Here is an 18,386-nt window from a genome sequence, read left to right on the forward strand (position 1 = left end):
GACTATCGAGACATCTTGGATGCAGAGAAGAGCCCAGCTGCTACGCCTCACGAGTCGGAAGGAGCCTTCCCGGACCACACTGTTTCTACAGGAGCGAAGTACAATCTGCGGCCAAGGAAAGAATTTTTTTTTCTTGTATTTTTTGTGACTGGTTAGTAACCATTCCGAGGTTTGTGAAAACGGAAGCCGGGAATATCAAGGGGGGGGGATCAGTTCTGCCCAGTGTAGCGACACCCGTCTTGAATCTCGGAGAAGAAACCAGCGGCAGCCTCGGTTCTCAGCACTAATTTGTATTTTTTAGTTTGGTTCTTGAGTTTGTTCTTTGTACTATGGCACCTACGACATTGAGAAGTAGAAGAATTTTGGGTGCAGTTCTTTTTGTCACAACTATGATGGTAATCGCAGTAATAGCTTGGACTATAGAAAGACTGTTTCCTGCACGGTAATATTTACTGCCTACCACTCCAATTCCATCCGAACATTTCCATTTTACTTTGCCCTACCATGAAGAAAGACATAGACAGACTTACTTGAATAACAGTTTCATTCAAATTCTACACCATACACATAATATGACCAATATATCCAATTGTTGGGTATGTGGGATGTTGCCTGGACATCAGAGAAAAGGAGGAACTCCTCTTATTCCTCTTCCATTTTCTCACAATGGTTCGTGTACTGCTTGGTATACTCTTCTCTTCACGTTAAGATGGCCAACAAAAGGTGGACTACTTTTCCGATTAAACAAGGTCTGTTATAATGATCGAGATGGCTATCCACAAGCTGAAGGAACTAAATTTGAGTGGGAAGAATATCGGCCGGACAATGCATCTACACCTCGTATCTTCACTAATCAGAGACTTATAAATATGTCTAGTTTGCACGTGATTACAGTTATTGATACAAAAGCAGATCTCTGTATCAGAAATAAAGGAACAATTCCAGTAGGGAGGAGTGAATACAATAGTACTCTTACATTTGATACACCAAATGGTATTACTTTTGTGGCCTCACAAAATACTTATTTTATTTGCGGTAATAAAGGTTATCATCGTCTTCCTCTTGGATGGTTAGGCACATGTTATATATCTTTTGTATTACCCCCTGTGTTTATTGCCCCGCCTATGTACCATAACGATTTTGTATTGTATCACAATTTTATATTGAATAGGGTTAAGAGAACATTAGAACTTGACAATGTCTATCAAACCGATACCTCATTACAACAATATGTAGATTTTAATTTGGGTTTGTTTTCTTTCGTTGGAGCTGCTCTAAACAGCAGAAAAATAAGACGGTTAACACGTGTCATAGAAGCTGTTGCTAATGAGACTGCTTCTGCTTTAGGAAACATAACTGAAGAACTCCAGATTACAAGAATTGTTACGCTTCAGAACCGGATGGTTCTGGACGTAGTATTAGCTGATCGTGGGGGTGCATGGCGCATTATCGGAAGTAGTTGTTGTGTTTATGTCCCAGATAATTCGCCATCTGTGTATGATGCTATTTCTAAACTACATAAGATCGCTGCTGAAATTCACCCTGAAAATGGTACTTGGACCTTTTCTGGTTGGTTTTGGACTTTGCTTAGTACATGGGGTTGGAAACTGTTAACGGTTCTATGCGTGATTATTGGGATATTTTTCTTCTGTTGTTTATGTATTCAATGTGGTCCTACCTTATGCTCCGTATGTATTGATGCTTGTATCCCATCCAAACGAGCTATTACTAAAAATGTGCAAACGAGTAATGCTGAAGTAATAAAAATTATGATGATTGATATTGATGATGAACATCCGGATTACTTCCATTATGAGGTAGCTTCAGCTAAACGCTAAAAGGGCCGTCTGTCGTAATTCGGCAGTACCTGAGTTAGCGTTTAGCTCAGCTACACAAGCTTTTCGTTAACTTGACCAAAACGTGCGGTGGCCATTTTGTATTTAGTAGCTTCCATTTTCATGAACATGCGGCCTCGTGGTCAGTGTGCCCTTTTCGTCCTTCCTCCATGCCAATGAACCTTTACCTTACCCAGCAACAAGCTATTTTTAGTACTGGTCAGTCTTGCACATGCGTACATACGATCTTTGGATTAACAAGTGGTCACTCCTCAGGAATGTGCTCCAAACTGACCAGCGGTGTCAAACTCCTCCCACACGTTGGCTGTGTTCCAAACATGCCCTTATATGTACCTAAAACTGTTCAAATGAATACCGCCTATCTTTTTATTGCTGTTAAACTGTATAAAAGAGGTCACACACCGATGTTCGGTGTGATACTTCTTGCATTGCCGAAGGGTGTTGTAGGAATGTACCACCACCCCATGGGGTCTTAATAAACTTGTCTTTTGCATTTCCAGTTTCCGTGCCAATCTCTATTATATGGTATTTGAGAATTTTGCGGAGTATGTAGACCTGACGAAATCAAATACCACAGCTCGTTTCTCAAAAAAGGCTTTCAGTCTTAATTTTCTGAAGAAGGAAGCTAGTTCACACTGCAGCTTGAATTTGTCTAGGTTTGCCGTCGGCACAAAACCTAGGCCCTTATTCAGGACTGATACCTCATAGTCACTGAGGGGTCTAGCTTATAGGTTGGTGACTAAGTTTTCCGGTTGCTCGGTCCCGCCTGTTGGGGTTTGTTCCTGGTCTGGTTCGTGCTCGGGTCTTCTGGTGCCCAGTGGACTTGGTTGCCCTGGTTGGTGTTTTTCCTTTTTCCCCATCCTCTCCCGCCCCGGTTTAAAAAAGGGGGTGTGTAGGGGTTAGGCGGATAGAATGGTTGCTGAAAAGGCGGTTGCCACCCATATATTGGGAAGTTTTGTGGGTGGTTATATGGGTCTGGGAAGGCCTGCATCGGCATGGGGTTAAAAGTAGGCCAATGGCCTCTCCCTCTACCCCGTCCCCTGCCTCTCTGTTTTGTGTTGCCACCGCTTGAGTTCCCACTTGAGTTGGAGGTATTGCTTGATGCGTTACTTGAGGCATCGGAGTTGTCATCACCTTTGGACGGTGGTATAAATTCAGGATCAGAATATGGATAGGCTTTCACCATTGAAAACCTTTTCAAATCTTTTTGGAATTTTGACACTTTTCGTTGTGTCAAGTTGTCCTTATAGTCTGTCATCTCTTTATTCAGCTCGTCCAGTTTCTTTTTGAACCCGGTGATGGTCGTTTTTATGTGGCCTTCAGCCACTTGTATATCCACCTGGATTTTTTCGGAAAGTCTTAGGGCAGTCTTCAAGCTTAAGACTATCCAGTCATGCGTGCAGTGCCACGCTATAGCTGCCCAGTCCTTTCTAAACAGTTCATCTTCCAGAAAGATACGAGGGGCATTGGTGACAAGTAGTCCCTTAGGAGCCATATTGTATTGCAACTTATATAGCGCACGTATCACCCAAAGGCATCAAGGCGCTTGCTTAGGGAACCCGTCCTGGTATTCCCCTGTGAGATACCCCAGCGGGGTATCCACAAGGTGAAAGCCAGGCATCCCGCCGCGAGGGGCCGTAGTGGAGATTAAGCGAGCTATTGCCCAGAGTCGCAGAGTGTGACCCCGTGAGTCGAGTAGGCACCGGAGCGAGAATTGTCGAGTCCGTGGAATTTTTTGAGCCCGAGACCCGGCGGGGAATCGAACCCTGGTCCACGGCCGATCTCAGCTTCCGGGTCTGGCGCATCTAACCACTGAGCCACGCTTCTCCACTATATACATATTGTTGCTCAGGTACTGTTTCAGAATTATCCCGTGTAAGATAGTCCTGATTCTATTCCTTTTAAGCTCTGTCAAGTTCTCCCAATCTTTGATTGCAGAAATGCGTTGAGCGATATTTGCAGCCGCAAATACAGAGAGATCACTCATGACATCCTCAACTTCTTGCGCGGTGTATGATAGGCCAATGTTCTCGGCCATGGTTGTCGATGGTAAAGTACTAGTGTACCTGGTGTATGTAACTCTCGCAGCTGTGCGCTGCCTACTATGTGTTTAACAAAGGGGAGAGTTAGGGAAATTACACAGGCTATGTGAGGTGGGAACTCCTGGTCACCGTGGTTAATGATAGCAACAATGGAGGAGTACCCCCTATAAACACATAGTAGGCAGAGCACAAGTGTAAGCTTCGCATGAACAGTTTTTTCCTTTCCCTAAAACACTGAGACTGTAATGAGACTAGCACGCAAATACTAGATTGCAAGCCGAACGTCAATCGGGCGGTTACAAGTCACATGTTTATCGGCCGATAACTTTTACTTTTGATAAACTCACTAGCGGTTGGCTCCAGAGCACAAAAACAATCACTTCTCACTCCTACCACCAGCCCTAATAAGTCGAGTACCTCACAGAACTTGCCTCTTATGACGGTACCCACTTAAGCGCGATCCAGTAACAGACACTGGAGCCCACTTGGAACTTGCACAACCTATATGACCAAATAATAGAGGCAGTCACCTGATGGGGGTGACCTCACTAAGCACTATATATGTTATATGTATAACCTTGTTGTGTCTTTCCTAGTACGCAATCCCAACCCCGTTTTCCCTTTTCTTTCTTACAGGTTTTTTCCTAAACAAGGATTAAAACATACCCTTTTACGCCAGATCACAATTTTGTGGTCTTTAAATTGCACGTGGGCAGGGCGCACCTTAGCGTGTGCGTACCACCCCGTGTAATCCTCACGGTCATGACGAAAACCATAGAATTTTTTGTGATGGTTGAAACATGTAGACCTTTTTATCATCTTACTCTGTAATTTTGCACTTAGCACACTTCGCTATTTTTAATACATTACACTTCTTGAGACACCAAAGCCTTCCTAATTAGGCACAGGTGCCACACTGGTTTTATTGGGGTTCAGACGCTCAAGAATAAAGTCTTGAAGTGAGTAGTACTGGCCCTTTTTAATACATCTTTCACTGTAATTTTTAAGCACATATAATAAACAAATAATAACCCGCTCCACTGTAGTCAGGTGTCGCAGCACACCCTATGGGCATTCGGCCTATAGGGTGGGACCCCGATGACGAAGCATGTCACCAACTAGGTTGGTGAGTGAGGGGTCTTCTCAAAGGACAAGCATTGTCTGGTAACGGGTTGGGGCAAACAGTGCTAACCTTGACATCAACACTAGGAATTGGCTAATTGCTACTTTCCTCTCCTATAGGGGGTACTCCTCCATTGTTGCTATCATTGATTTTTAACCCCCTTGTTGCATGAACTCATTATATTTCGCACGTGCCTTTTGGGCACCTATCCTGGTTCGGGCCATGAGCACCACGTCGTCTGCATAGAGAAGTGAGACAACCTGCTTCGTACCATATCTAGGGGAGTCTGTTGTGCTGGCCTCCGATTCCCCCTCCAGAGCGTTTGTATAAATGGAGAATAGGAAAGGGGCCAGCACACAGCCCTGTCTTACCCCCTTCTCTATTCGGAAAGACCCAGTGCATTCTCCCTTAGTCCCGTATCTCACCTTGGCCGTCGCACCAGAGTACAACTGGCGAAGGAATTGGATTATACCAGATTCCACCCCACTTTCTTCCAGGGTTTGCCACATCTTTACGTGATCCACACAGTCAAAGGCGGCTGTGAGATCAACGAAGATGGCATACAAACACTCTCTTTTTGCTTTGGTGTATTTACCCTGTATTACCACAAAATTGAGGACCTCCTCCACTGTGCCCATCCCCTCCCTAAAGCGGTACTGGACAGCGCTCAAGATGTTGTTGTCACTAGTCCATGTTTGTAATTTATTTAGAACTACCCTGCCAGCGATCTTCACAAGGGAGTCAAGGAGGGAGATTGGCCTATAATTTGCTGGACTTTCTCTAGCCCCTTTTTATAGATCGGTATAATCACCGATTCTGACCAGGTTTTGAAAAATCCTTTTGCACAGCAGGCCATTAAGACCTGTGTGCAGATTGGGGCCCATAGTCGGGGGTCAATTTAAGAATGTCGTTTGGGATACCGTCAGGGCCTGGAGCCTTACCTCCTTTGCTCTTATTTATAGCAATCAGGACTTTGTGTAATTCAATTTCTAAATCTATCGGTGTATGTTCCCTTGATGAGGTTTCTATCCCAGTTGTTCCTATAGTAGGGTCCGAATTTCCCACCTCCTCTTATAAACATTTGTTAAAAACTCAATCCATGTGCTTTCATCTATGACGATCTCAATCCTAGCAGATTCTTCTTTTTTAAAATAGGGAGCTTTAACTGCTTGCCAAAACATTTTGCGATTTCTAGATTCCGAAGCCTTCAACAAGTTCAGCCATGCCAATTCCTTGATTTCCCTTTTCCTTCGAGACCTGGCTTGATTATATGCCCTTCTAGAAGCTCTTATTAATTCAAGATCCCTAGGTTTCAAACTAAGTGCGGCTTTAAGCTTAAAATAGGCCTTAATACAATGGGTGTCAAACCACCCATTGTCCTTAGCGCATTTACTAGTGTTGGTTTTAGTGAGCGCTTCCTGAATAACCCCGGTAATAAGACCAAAGGCATCAAGAATTTCCTCATGTGTGGAGTTTTCGTCTAAGCAGACCTGAATATATGGCAATGCCTTTGAGATAATCCCTTTATTTATTTTAGGAATTTCTAATGTATTCCATTTCAAAGCAAAGCCTTTTTGACGTGACAATATTATATCCGGAGATTCTATTGTGGTAGATGTATTACTCTCTGATCACTAAGACCATTTATATGCGTCTCAAACTTCTCAACCCTGTTAGAATATTTGTTGGGAACTAATATATAATCAATGATCGACAGCAGGCCCCTCGATATGAAGGTCGAGGTACAGGGGAGCACATCATATTAGCAAACCCAAGGTCAAGGGTGGCCATGATATCATTTAATCTTTCCCCTCTGTCTGTATGTGCAAAGTGGTTTGTATCGCCATATTCTTCTCTCTTGTTCTCGTGGGCCACATGCTAGTGATTTACATATGTTTATATTAAAATCCCCTCCCCATACCGTGACTCTCTCTCTTCTATAGGCTGAATTTAGGTAAGTTAAATCTTCCATTAGTTTATTCATTACCTCCATAAAGTTTCCTTTATTAGTGTTGTTGTACAAATTTAAGACCAACAAATCTATGCCTGACGTTAAACTAATAGATACCGTTTGGTAATAGGAGGTGTGTTTCATCATTTTTATAACCCGCACCCTCAACATATTGGAGACATATATACAAATACCCCCTTTAGGTCTGCCATGTGTGGACTGCACAGCCGGGACGTGAAACGTCCTAAAGCCCTCCACATGTACTTCGCTAATACGCCATGTCTCCTGGATGCAGAGGATATCAAACTCCTGTATGAACTCTCCCCATGCAATGTTAGAGACCTTATACACCAGACCACAGACGTTCCAATATACTATCCTTACTAAGCCTTGTGGTACTGCTACCTGCATTAATGAGGGGATAGCCTTTCCATTAGATGGCATCAGTACTTTCCTAGCAGCCTCTACTGCTTCAGCTACCATATTTCTTATGACTGTGTCATTCTCTACATTGGAATTTACTTCAGCATTATTCGGGCATGCCAAATCCAGGCTTATATCTTTATTAATACCACAGTCTAAGATATTTTTAGACCGGGACTGTGGTATAGCCAATATTAGGTCTGTGCCATTTTGCATTTCTATTAGCACATCACCTGGCTCAATCCCCCTGACGGATTTATCTGTTTGGCCAGCACTCCGATCACCGTGTAAATCACTATGTAGAGCATTTTTATCCTCATGTATGCTATTGTCACTCAGTTAATCGCAGTCATTTAAATTCAAAAGAACTTTGAATCTATTTGGTCCTGAAAACATAGTAAACCCCTGTCTATCCCAATTCGGCTCCCTTAATGGCCCCATCCACGTTCTATCCGTTTTATTGTGGAATCTCCTTACTTGTTGCCATGTGTTCCCGGGATCAGATCTTACTTGGGTATTAGCCCTATAGAAAAAACCTAATGGCAGAATCTCTATACCTTGTCCCCTGTATCCTCCACTATGTCCTACTTCCCTCAGAATCCCATCAGCTGGGACAGGGCTATTAAAGTTGATCACGATGCAGTCCCCCCTTTTTGATTTCCTGGAGCTACCAAGCCAAGCCACGCGTCGAGCCATGATGATATTATGGCCAGCCATCATGCCCTCTGCAGGGTAGCCCGATAGCCAGTGCATTGCCTTGTGTCTTAACTGACTACAATCTTCTTTAGCTCCCTCCTTTAGGGGTGGTACGTTTGCTAGCACTAGGACCAAGGGTGCAGATTGTGGTGGTAAATGAATAATCGAGGGCTTAACCGTAGTGCTTGAAGAAACCTCCCCATAATGTTTCCTCTCTATCTGTGTGGATGGGGAGTTTAACCTAGGGTTGTCTAGTTTGGGTATGGCACTATTCTCCAAAACTACTTTTTTAGCCAAGCCGTCCTTCGTCACCTCATTATTTTCCAACCTCCTTTTTTCTGCCGCTACTCTTGGTGATTTCATGCGAGGGCTAACTGAGGAGGTTGTAACCTGTTTACTTAAATTAGGAGCTATTCCCCCCCTCTGTACCTTAATTTCTGAGTTTGCCATCCCGGCTATCTTCTCGGTAAAAATATTATGGAGATTATCTACCTTCTCATTTATTACCCTAAGCCTCTCAATGACTGGGAGCGTAAATGGTTTAAAAAGATGTTCTATATGAACTACAGTGCAAGCCTCATTGTTAGATGCAATTTTAGGTAATTTGGAAAATAGAGAGCCCGTAATGGCAGGGGTTTAACAGGTACTGGGCAGGGTGTGGATACAGGGGGAATAAACGGTACTTCCGATGCTTTTTTCATTAGCATTTTTACTAATTTGTTAGACGTTTTAGGCACTTTGGATTTTCTACCTGTCTGCCGACCCCCACCCCTTTTCCTTTTACCCCCTTGCATGGGGGATACCTGTCTATCCTTAGATGTATCTACATTTAGGGTGGCCTTGGTCGCTAACACGATAGGGCAAAATTCCTCTGAGGAAACACTATTACAGGTTGATATATCGTCATCAGTAATAGCAAATGACCCATTTATATTGTTTCTTGGAGATATTAAACTGATTACGCAGTCAGCATGTTCCTTTACAGGTGTAAAAGCCTTCCTTAGTTCACCCAAGGATGACCTTTTTAAGCCCATAGCCTCCGTACACAGCCGCTTCTCAGTCATAGCTATGTCCCTCTCCAGGGCAACAGCTGCTCTTTTGATATAATTGTCAAGGGTCCCGGTTTCAATGGGTCCACATTAATCCCCTTCCTCGATTTCTGGGACATTTCTCCCTCAATGTTTAAGAAAGCAGATATGCTCTAGTCAAAAATGGTCATAAATAATTGTCCCGTCTCCCCAAGAAGACTCTTACCAGTCCAATACCAGGCCTCAGGGGGGTGGCCCAGTCCAGTCGTGGCCTGCCTTGGACGGCCTAGGATGGCCCGCCCTTTGCCCGAGCTTCGCCCGGCTCGTCCCGCGCGCGTTCCGCGGTGCTGGTTTTCGGTTTGAAGCACCTGTGGAGGGCATGACGGGGAGGTGCCTCCTGGCCCAGATGAACTATGGGCCATGTGGTCCACAGTCCCCTCAGCAGCGAGCGTTTCCCGCGAAGCGCGAGAGGTGACAGACTCAGCTGCGCAAGGGTGTCGGGGAGCATGGTTCTCCTCCTCTCGTGGCCCCCAAAGTTTAAAGGACAATCCTCTTCTCCGCTATTCGCACCGACAGGTTCAAGGTGCAATGTCTTCCATGCTGAAGTCGATTTAAGGGGGGTCAACTGATCCATGGCAATGTTATATGGAGGAAGCAGTTGAAAAGTTGGGTTTAGCAACTCAAAATTAGGCTCAAGGAACGATAAACTATCTGGCCATTAAATACTCAATTAATAAACGATGCGACCAACTGTCATGCAAAAATGACTTGGCAGACTATGGAACAGGAAGAGGACAGCTTGGGCTGATAACATCATTCGCAGGGCATAAAACCCAGCCCCCCCTTAGTCAAGCACTTGGAAGGAAAGCTCTCAAAAACATTTTATGGGCTAGACTAGTGCCCCCCCCCCCCCAATTAAATAATTAAATCCAGGTTGAAGTCCTTTGAACTTACAATCAGATGTGGAATCTGCGACTTTAAATCTGAATCTCTGTTGCATTTGATGTGTTGTCGCCCCGGTACGCTACAGCACGGTCAGAAACTTCTAAAACAAATATGCAATGGGGTTCGGACAGTGAAAGAGCAGCATTGGTTCTTTTTTCCTGCACCCTCCCATCAGACTTGGCCAGATTTGTGAAATACATGGACGAGCTGCATCTGAGGCTTATTGAAGACGAGGGTCCAGGCAATACAGAGGCCATTTTGTCTGCTAAAAAAAATCAGTCTCCAGCAATTAGTATGTGATGATACCGTTTTAAATGCCGACCTTAGTAGATATATCAAATTTGCAATAAGGTTTGAACTGGTAATCTCTCACCTTTTTATTGTATACTAGCAGCCCGTCCCGACGTTGTCCGGGAGAAAGTAGGCTTCAGGGCCCCCGCCCGCCCCGACATTGTCCGTGGGTCCCCTGGAGCCTTCCTCCAAATATTGCAGTATTATACCTCTATGTTTACTTTGTACGCTTTTGTAACATGCACACGTAACTTTTTCCTCCTGTAATGCACCTTTTGGCTCACTTTTGTAATGCTCCGTTTGCTTCCTCTTGCTCACGATTGTAATTTTTCCGCCGCTCACCGCTCCTAAATAAATAAATAACCTACCTCATCCGCCGCTCACTGCTCCTCCCCGCCTGTCCGCTGCTCCTTACCGCCTGTCCGGCGCTCCTCACCGCTCCTCCCCACGCCATGTCCGCCGGTCCTCCTCGCGCTCCTGGATGCCGTTCCTCCCTGCGCTCCTCACGTCAGCACGAGAGGTGACAGCACGTCAGCACGCACTTCCAAAGGACTACTTTTTTTATTTGATAAATATTTTAAATAACGTATATTTATTAAGTTTATATAGCCTATGTCCATCTGCACACCCTGATGATTACAACGATGTATCGGGTGTGTGGTTCCCGAGTTTACCCGCCTCAAAGGTTCAAAGTTCTTCCTTTATAATAGTAGTATAGATAATATATTATTATTTTATTGGACAAGATAATTGCCGCAAGTGAACTCAATTTGTATGAATTTTTTTAAACATTTGTGATCCTAATTTCTGTTATGTTTGTAAGTCATATTGCAAATGATTTTAAGTAACAGTGCAATAAAAATACCATTCATTCATTCATTCATTCCAAACATGCATTCATTTCTCACAGGGATTTCCATCCGTTTTGCATTATTCATTGAGCATTCCTTAAAAAAATATAGTTTATAATCAGTCAATTTTTGTTTTAAAAAGTCTGAAAATCACTCTAATAATTCCCCCTTGTTTACCAACCTTTATTCAACACGCAGCACACACATCCCCACTTACCCGGATATGATGTTTGGGAACTTCTTCCCAATAAACTCCTGCATGCACTGGTGTTCTGTCGAGCGCTCCAGGTGCACTTGAAAGGCCTGCAGATAATGACTAGTGTCTGAGGACAGGCTTTTCATGGATAACGCCATGCCTGTTGCTCACCCTGCAGAAATTAAAGAGATAAAAGGTATGCTTTATGACAGTTTCTTCTATTTCCTTCTACCCGTGTCCAGCAGTTCTTTACTGGACTTTAGAACACAGTGTGGTTACTACTGAAGCAACGTGTGTTATGCCTGCACTGCTGGACTCTGCAGTCTGTGGGTGTGATAATATGTCACAGCTGTGGCCAAAGATAAAACAGCCACAGTAGAGACTTCCTGGCATCATTTTCTGTCTTACTTATTTAAAGTGATGAAAAGTCTTTCTAATTTCCTGCCTCATGATTTATGACAATGGTGCAATGATATATTATGAAATATTGAGGGGCATATTCTCAAGGATCTACCGCCGAGTTAGCGGCACTTTATTGCAACCGAAGTTGCGATACATGTATCTCCCCATTCACAAGCAGATGCTAACAGCCCATATCACCAGGTTGCCTGCGATAACATTGTCACAGATGACCCTGGCAACTATCACTAATGAGATGCAGAGTAGGCGTTCCCATGCCAAAAGCCACAACACCACTCCGCAACATTCTCAACGACCAGCCAGATCGGCTATAAGATCCCAAAACAGGTGATAAGGTGCTTTAGCAGCAGGAAACTAACACCTGCTCTGGCCTGGTGTAAAGACAGATGACAGCCTGCAACAGGAAAGGGAGCCCAGCCCAGAGCCACACCTGAAGACAAACATAAGTCATGGAGCTATGGATCATGCAGCTCGGAGGCTCAACAGGGCCACCCCAGGACCGCCACCCCCCTGGACTCCCACAGCCCCCCCGGCCCACTCAGAGGCAGCGCAGACACAGACAGCGGACCTTCAGAAAACGCACCAGCTTCACAGACTTAACACCAGAGTATGTCATTGCCCACTACAGGCTCAGAAGGACAACCAGCCTCCGCATCCTGAACATCATTTCCCACAGGCTGACGGTAGCAAGAGAGCGGATAACCAACACCCCACCTCAGACAAAGCTGCTGGCTGTGCTGAACCTGTTAGCCTCGGGTACTTTCCAACTAACAACCGCCAGAGTCGGAGGAGTATCACAGCCAGCCCTATCAAAGTTCCTCAAACCTGTCCTGGATGCCATCATCCGCTTGGTACCCCAGTACCTCTACTTCCCCCACACTGCGCAGGAACAGCTGGAGACCAAGCAAGGCTTCTACGCCGTAGCTGGCTTCCCGCACATGTTGGGGGCAATTGACTACAAATATGTCCTACTTGTGCCCCCTGCCGACACTGCACACAATTACCGCATCAGAAAGCACACACATTCCATCAATGTGCAGGCAATAGTGGACCACCGGGTTGCTTGCTACTTCCCTCTGCTTCATGCCCTTGAAGGACACCTTCCACTGCCCCCTCAACCTTCCACGACATTCACCTTTGACATCGTCGAGGACCCACTCAGCTTGCGTGGCCCTACCTCAGTGCAGCGCATATCACCATCCCGTGTGCCTGTCGCGACCGCAGTGCATCCAGGGCCACTAACTCTGTGCAGCTCATCATGGACCCTTGCCATTTGAAGCTTGTACTGCTGCTTGTCTGATCACTGTTGTGGTTGTTGCCAGCACCAACATACCCCTGAGAGGTGGCTTACACTACCCAACACCCATCCAGCACAGGCGTCACTGGACATGTGACCCTGGCAATAAAAGGGGCCGGGCACACATGCCTGTAGCCAGTTCCACAAAGTCACTCAGTGTGTCCATGTGGTCATTATGTATGCACGAGGGCCCCGGGAATTGCCACATCACATTGTGCTGTGTACAGCGGGAGCAACCATGTCACCGCAGGCAGTAGGGTAGACCTGGGACATGTAGCCATGTCGTACCTCCTTGTGAGCGTAAGCGGAGTGGACAGGCGTACAACAGTACTGCGTAGGGGAGTGGCTCTGGGTGTGGTTAAGTTAAGGCCTTGCCAAGGAAGTGACTAATGCCTGTGTCTCTGTTGTAGTGTCTGCGCCGCCTGTCCTGCAATGGACAATGTTGCTATGTGGCATGCCCCAGGAGTGCGGGCTTGGCCAAAGGGGTGTATGAGGGAGGGCAACTGTTGTGTGAGTCGCTATTAGCTCAGCATGCGCCAAATGTCTATCCTCAAATGGATGGCGAGGTCAGCCAGCTACCTTCAGCGCACATCATCACTTTGTCGTAGTCAGGCTTGTGGACATGCGCAGACAGGCTTGACAGTGGTGCGCCGTAGGGGTGCAAGTGATGCAACCGAGCTGCGCACACTAGTGACTATGCTCGGGGGAGGGAGGAGCAGCAGTGAGGCTACGTAAAAAAACATTGATGCCGCTCATTTGCAACAAGCAGTCCATGTCATAGAGGAATCACTAAGTCACCAATATCAAACACCAATGAACCAGTGAGCCTGCCAACACATCATGCAGAACCAACTATTGAATCATGTCTCTCTGCACTGTCACAGGTGATCAAGGATATGTACTCTGTGCTTGGATGATGACGCCCTGAACACACAGGCTCAGAGGCAGTACAATTTGAATCACAAATGCACCAGGGGCATCGTGGAACGCACATTTGGCATGTTGAAGTCACGTTACAGGTGCCTGGACGTCACAGGTGGAAGGCTCCTCTACAGCCCAGACATTGTGTGCAAGATGATTGTTGCATGTTGTGTGTTGCACAACATATGTGTACACAGCAATGCCCCATGGATACAAGTGCCAAATGCACCGGACCACGATGATGAAGAAGAGACGGGTGGACCACACCCCACTGCAGCCACAGCAGGAATAGCCCGTAGGAACACAATCATTGACAGTTTCTTCGCATGTTGACGTCACATTGTGACGCTTCTTAGTAATCATGGGACAGTACGATGAATGACCACAGGCACAGCATGTGCAAATAAATGCATTCCAAGACACATTCCCCGCGTGCATGTGACTCATCTGCACAGCCACATCACTCAGACAAGTGTGGGTGCGACATGTGGTGCTAGCAATTTTGGAATTTGTTAATTGATGATGGATGTGTCACCTCTGTGCAGTGAGGCTGTTTAGGGAGTCACGTATTCAAACTGCCAGTTCTGTGTGTCACAGTTGGAACAGTATCCCACTCTTCGGTGTTTCACATGTGTCCCAATTCATTCCATTTTGGCTGTCATTTGTGGCCTACAAGTGACAACAGGGCTTCATTTGGGCTCTGATATGTGCCGCCATGATGCAGGGATGCCCCCTGTGACTCAAGTTCCAGGACATGGGCAACAGGTACGTAAGGGGGAGTCACTGCCACCTACATTAGTCCATGCTTTCATTCTTGTTTGATCATGGACATGGCACGTCTGTCTTCAGGGGGTGTTGATTGTCCCTCTGCAATGTGAAGAGTATGTTTCGGCATTGGCGCAGGTGACATACAGAATGCATGTCAATGTACATTGTACCTCTTTGTGAGGAGATGCCTATCTGATGCAGGACAATGGTCATATGTTCTACATCACGGCTGTGGGGTTGTGCTTGTTCGTTGTCATCTCACTGTATGACGACGATCATGTTACCCATGTCCAAACAGTCTCCTTGTCCTCCACTTTCAAAATAATATTTGGATTAAGATTCATGTAAATAATTGTATGCATGTGACAGGATGCTTGTATTTTGTTAACTCATGTCACTCATATTTTCACTAATGATATCACGTGTCACTCTTTCTTCACTTTATGTCAAAAAGGTCACCTCTGTCTCTTTGCAATACATTTATGCAATCCTTGACAGCCATGCTTGCCCCTTTTACAAAAAAAGAAAAGAAGTAAATATTTCATTATTTGGCAAAAATTGTTGATTTTGTTGTTTGTTCTTATTTTTTGTTCTCATTAAGTCTTTGTAAAATGTGGGCAACATTTTGATTACTCTGATCGCTTCAGTACGTTAACTTAGTTATTGCACTACCCAACAGAACCACTTGTTTATAATAGCATGTTGTTGGATTTGGACTGTTTCAAGCCTCTGGTCTTCCCCTGCTCCCCTTCCACAAGTTTGACCTCCCCGCAGCTCCTCCCAGATTCATGTCGTCAACGGCTAGGGGCTACACCATGCGCAGTAAGCCCCCACCTCTATTTACTCTTCGTGCCCCTTAACAAACACATGTCCTGGCCTCAGGACTTTTGGAAAGGTCGAGGCTGCTGGCCCATCCCAGGGAGCCCCGCCCGAAATCCACTTCCTCCCTCAGATTACTGTTGGTCAGTGGACAGGCCTTTGCATTACTGGATTCCGGGTCAGGCAGCACTGCATCCTGCTGGCGTACAAGAGCCACCCGACCTGTATCTTCGCCATCATCTGCTCCCCGATTGTGCGTGCCTGGTGCTAGACTCGCTCTCTCCCGCCCATTCCCATTGCCCGCCAGCGCTGAGTGCTGTGTCTGATCTCTCCGCCTCCCTGTGCTACACTCCTGCCACCCCTGCCCGAGGCTTCCCATAGGGATATGTGCAGGCACGGTGCGTCCATTGGGGCGTGGGGGTGTAGCCCCTCCACTCGCAGCCCCCTCAGCGTCTTTGAACTTAATTAAACTGAATCAGGCTCCGAGAGAGAACTGACAACCGTGTCAGTCTAGCATGACGTCGGAACACCCAACCCCTTCAGAGTATGAAGGGGTGGGTTGTCTGGCGTCATGTTGTTGACTGACACGTTTTTCAGACCAGTGGAGGACAACAGGTAGCGGCACAACACAAGTGTGCATGAGTGGGGACGGAGGGCGCATTTTTTGCCCTTGTCCAGTCATGCGCACTTGTGTTTTCACTTGTTTGCGCATGCCCATTAGGAGCCCTTCGGTCTCCTAATGGGCAGGCGGCGGGCGAAGAATAACCGTGCCCTAAGCCAATCCTGGTGCTGCTGGCAGTGCCAGGATTGGCTGAGAGGGGCTGCCAGTCCACTCCAGTGCCGACGTGAAGGCGCCAAGGGGAGCAGAGGTGGGGCGGACCGGCTGTAAGGTAAGTACGTTTTCCTTTTTATTATATTTAACTACCCGCCCCGTGCGCCACGACTGATCTATTGTCATTCTTCCGGTTGGTTTTAGGTGAGGTTGGGATGTTCTTGCTGGTAGGTAGAGGCTTTCTTCTAACTTCATAACCCACGTGTGACGTGCCAATTGCCGAGTATTTTCACCCCTCTTATGTAACACGAGCACAACAAGTTTTAACTCTTGCCCCCTACCACCAGACCGTGTAGAAAAATCTGTCCACCTGCTAGACCGAGGGATATTTGATATTCTTCATGCACCAGCAGTCCCTTGAAATTTACTGACTGCTTGGAGCAATTAAACAATCCACAAACCAGTTTTACAGCTTGTTGCATATTTAAGAAAACTCAGCACCGCGTAGTAAAAAAATTCCCCAGCAATGCGGCAGGGCAGGTAGAGCAGAGCATGACGTGACATCAAAGGAAAGTCGTCGAAGGCTAGTCTTACTGCGTTTGAGAAAGAACGGCGTGCCCCTACTTAAAAAAAATATTCTAGTCCGTTCCCCTACTTCTGTCTTCCAAAAAAAGCATCCCGGGACGGCATGAATATTTCTACTTTAAAACAATATCTTTTTCATTTAGCTTCCTGCTGCGGCTCGCACTTCTCTTGACTCCAGAGACTGCAGCTGCCCCTCCCTGAGCTCTCACAGGCTGAGGGCAGTCCCATTGTCATTGCGATTGGGGCTGATTACCCCCTTTAGAATGACAATGCGCCCGCCCTGCCTTTAGCATATCGGGTGCCAGTTAGATCTTAGTTAGTGATTTCCGAGAAGCTTTCCCTCATTCGATTTTTTGGGAGGAGGTGAGGATCTTAGAAACTTTTAATACTGGTAGTTGAGGAGCCAGCCTTGCTTGTAACTTTGTATGTAGTATATTGCTACACTTTGCAACAAATCCAGTTTTAGTAAAAAACGAAATTAATTTCTTTGCCCCTAATAAAACATTGGGAAAACAAACGCCTCTGTCTGCCCCCGGTTTAAATAAAGGATCAAATGTTTATCACAGTCGCACACCCAAGGAAACTGTGCATTCCGTGCCTGATGAATATAATCTACAGAAGTTACTTTCTGATTTTCATGGTTCTTGTATTTTTGCGGAACATGATTTGCATTTGAAAACAACGCTATTGGTTGTTTTCAAGGAGTATTGATGGAGCAAGGATTCGCACGTAAAGCGACTTGCTTGGATCAAGAACCTCAAACAACGTTAATAAAATGTAATCAACATGTTCGTGTTACTAATATTGCACATTTCTACATTAGACGGGTTGTTCCAATAATGCTTGCCTATGTGTTTACTCATCCTAAAACGCTTGCCACTAAAATGGCCGCTGCTTTGCGGGAATTTCTTCTGCGCATGCGTAGGTCACACTCACATGACGTGGCGTACTCGCTGTTCTGGTGGGAATCTTTTGCGCTTGCGCATTAGCAACAAGATGGCTGCTTTGTGTTCTCACATGCCGACGCTTGCCCTGCCGCTTTTGCAATGCTGTTCGTTTTGCACTAATCTTAATGCTATAGTTAGTATAAAGTAAGGGGAGTCATATAGGGATTCCTGGTATACAGTGTAATCATGTATTTCTGTGTTGTAAATTATTTTCCTTTACTTTTCATGTATCGTAATCCTTGGGCATGAGGGATGGGAATACTCCATATTGAACAGCCTTTCTGCGCATGACAGTCTTCCGCCAGAGGATGAACTCTGTGACATTGAACGTGCGCCAACCCAGAGGTCTCAGCCAAGATGTGCCTGGGAAGAGGCACCTTCGCCTAGTAGAAGAAGCTGAAATGTACTAAATGTATCATAATGTATAATTTGATAGATGCACCATTGTTACGTGT

At 45.8% G+C, this 18,386-nt stretch overlaps 1 protein-coding gene across 3 annotated transcripts in view; it reads right to left on the minus strand.

The window, feature by feature from the left end:
- Positions 1 to 18,386, minus strand: part of LOC144770987 (histamine N-methyltransferase A-like) — a 333,433-nt gene that overhangs the window by 112,162 nt on the left and 202,885 nt on the right. For all 3 annotated transcript variants that reach the window (XM_078655856.1, XM_078655858.1, XM_078655857.1), the window contains one exon: positions 11,424 to 11,574. In XM_078655856.1, coding sequence (XP_078511982.1) covers positions 11,424 to 11,560 — 137 coding nt within the window. In that variant the 5' untranslated portion in view covers positions 11,561 to 11,574. The remainder of the gene's footprint in view (positions 1 to 11,423; positions 11,575 to 18,386) is intronic.

The sequence above is a fragment of the Lissotriton helveticus genome, chromosome 7, assembly GCF_964261635.1.
Source record: "Lissotriton helveticus chromosome 7, aLisHel1.1, whole genome shotgun sequence".
NCBI lineage: Eukaryota > Metazoa > Chordata > Amphibia > Caudata > Salamandridae > Lissotriton > Lissotriton helveticus.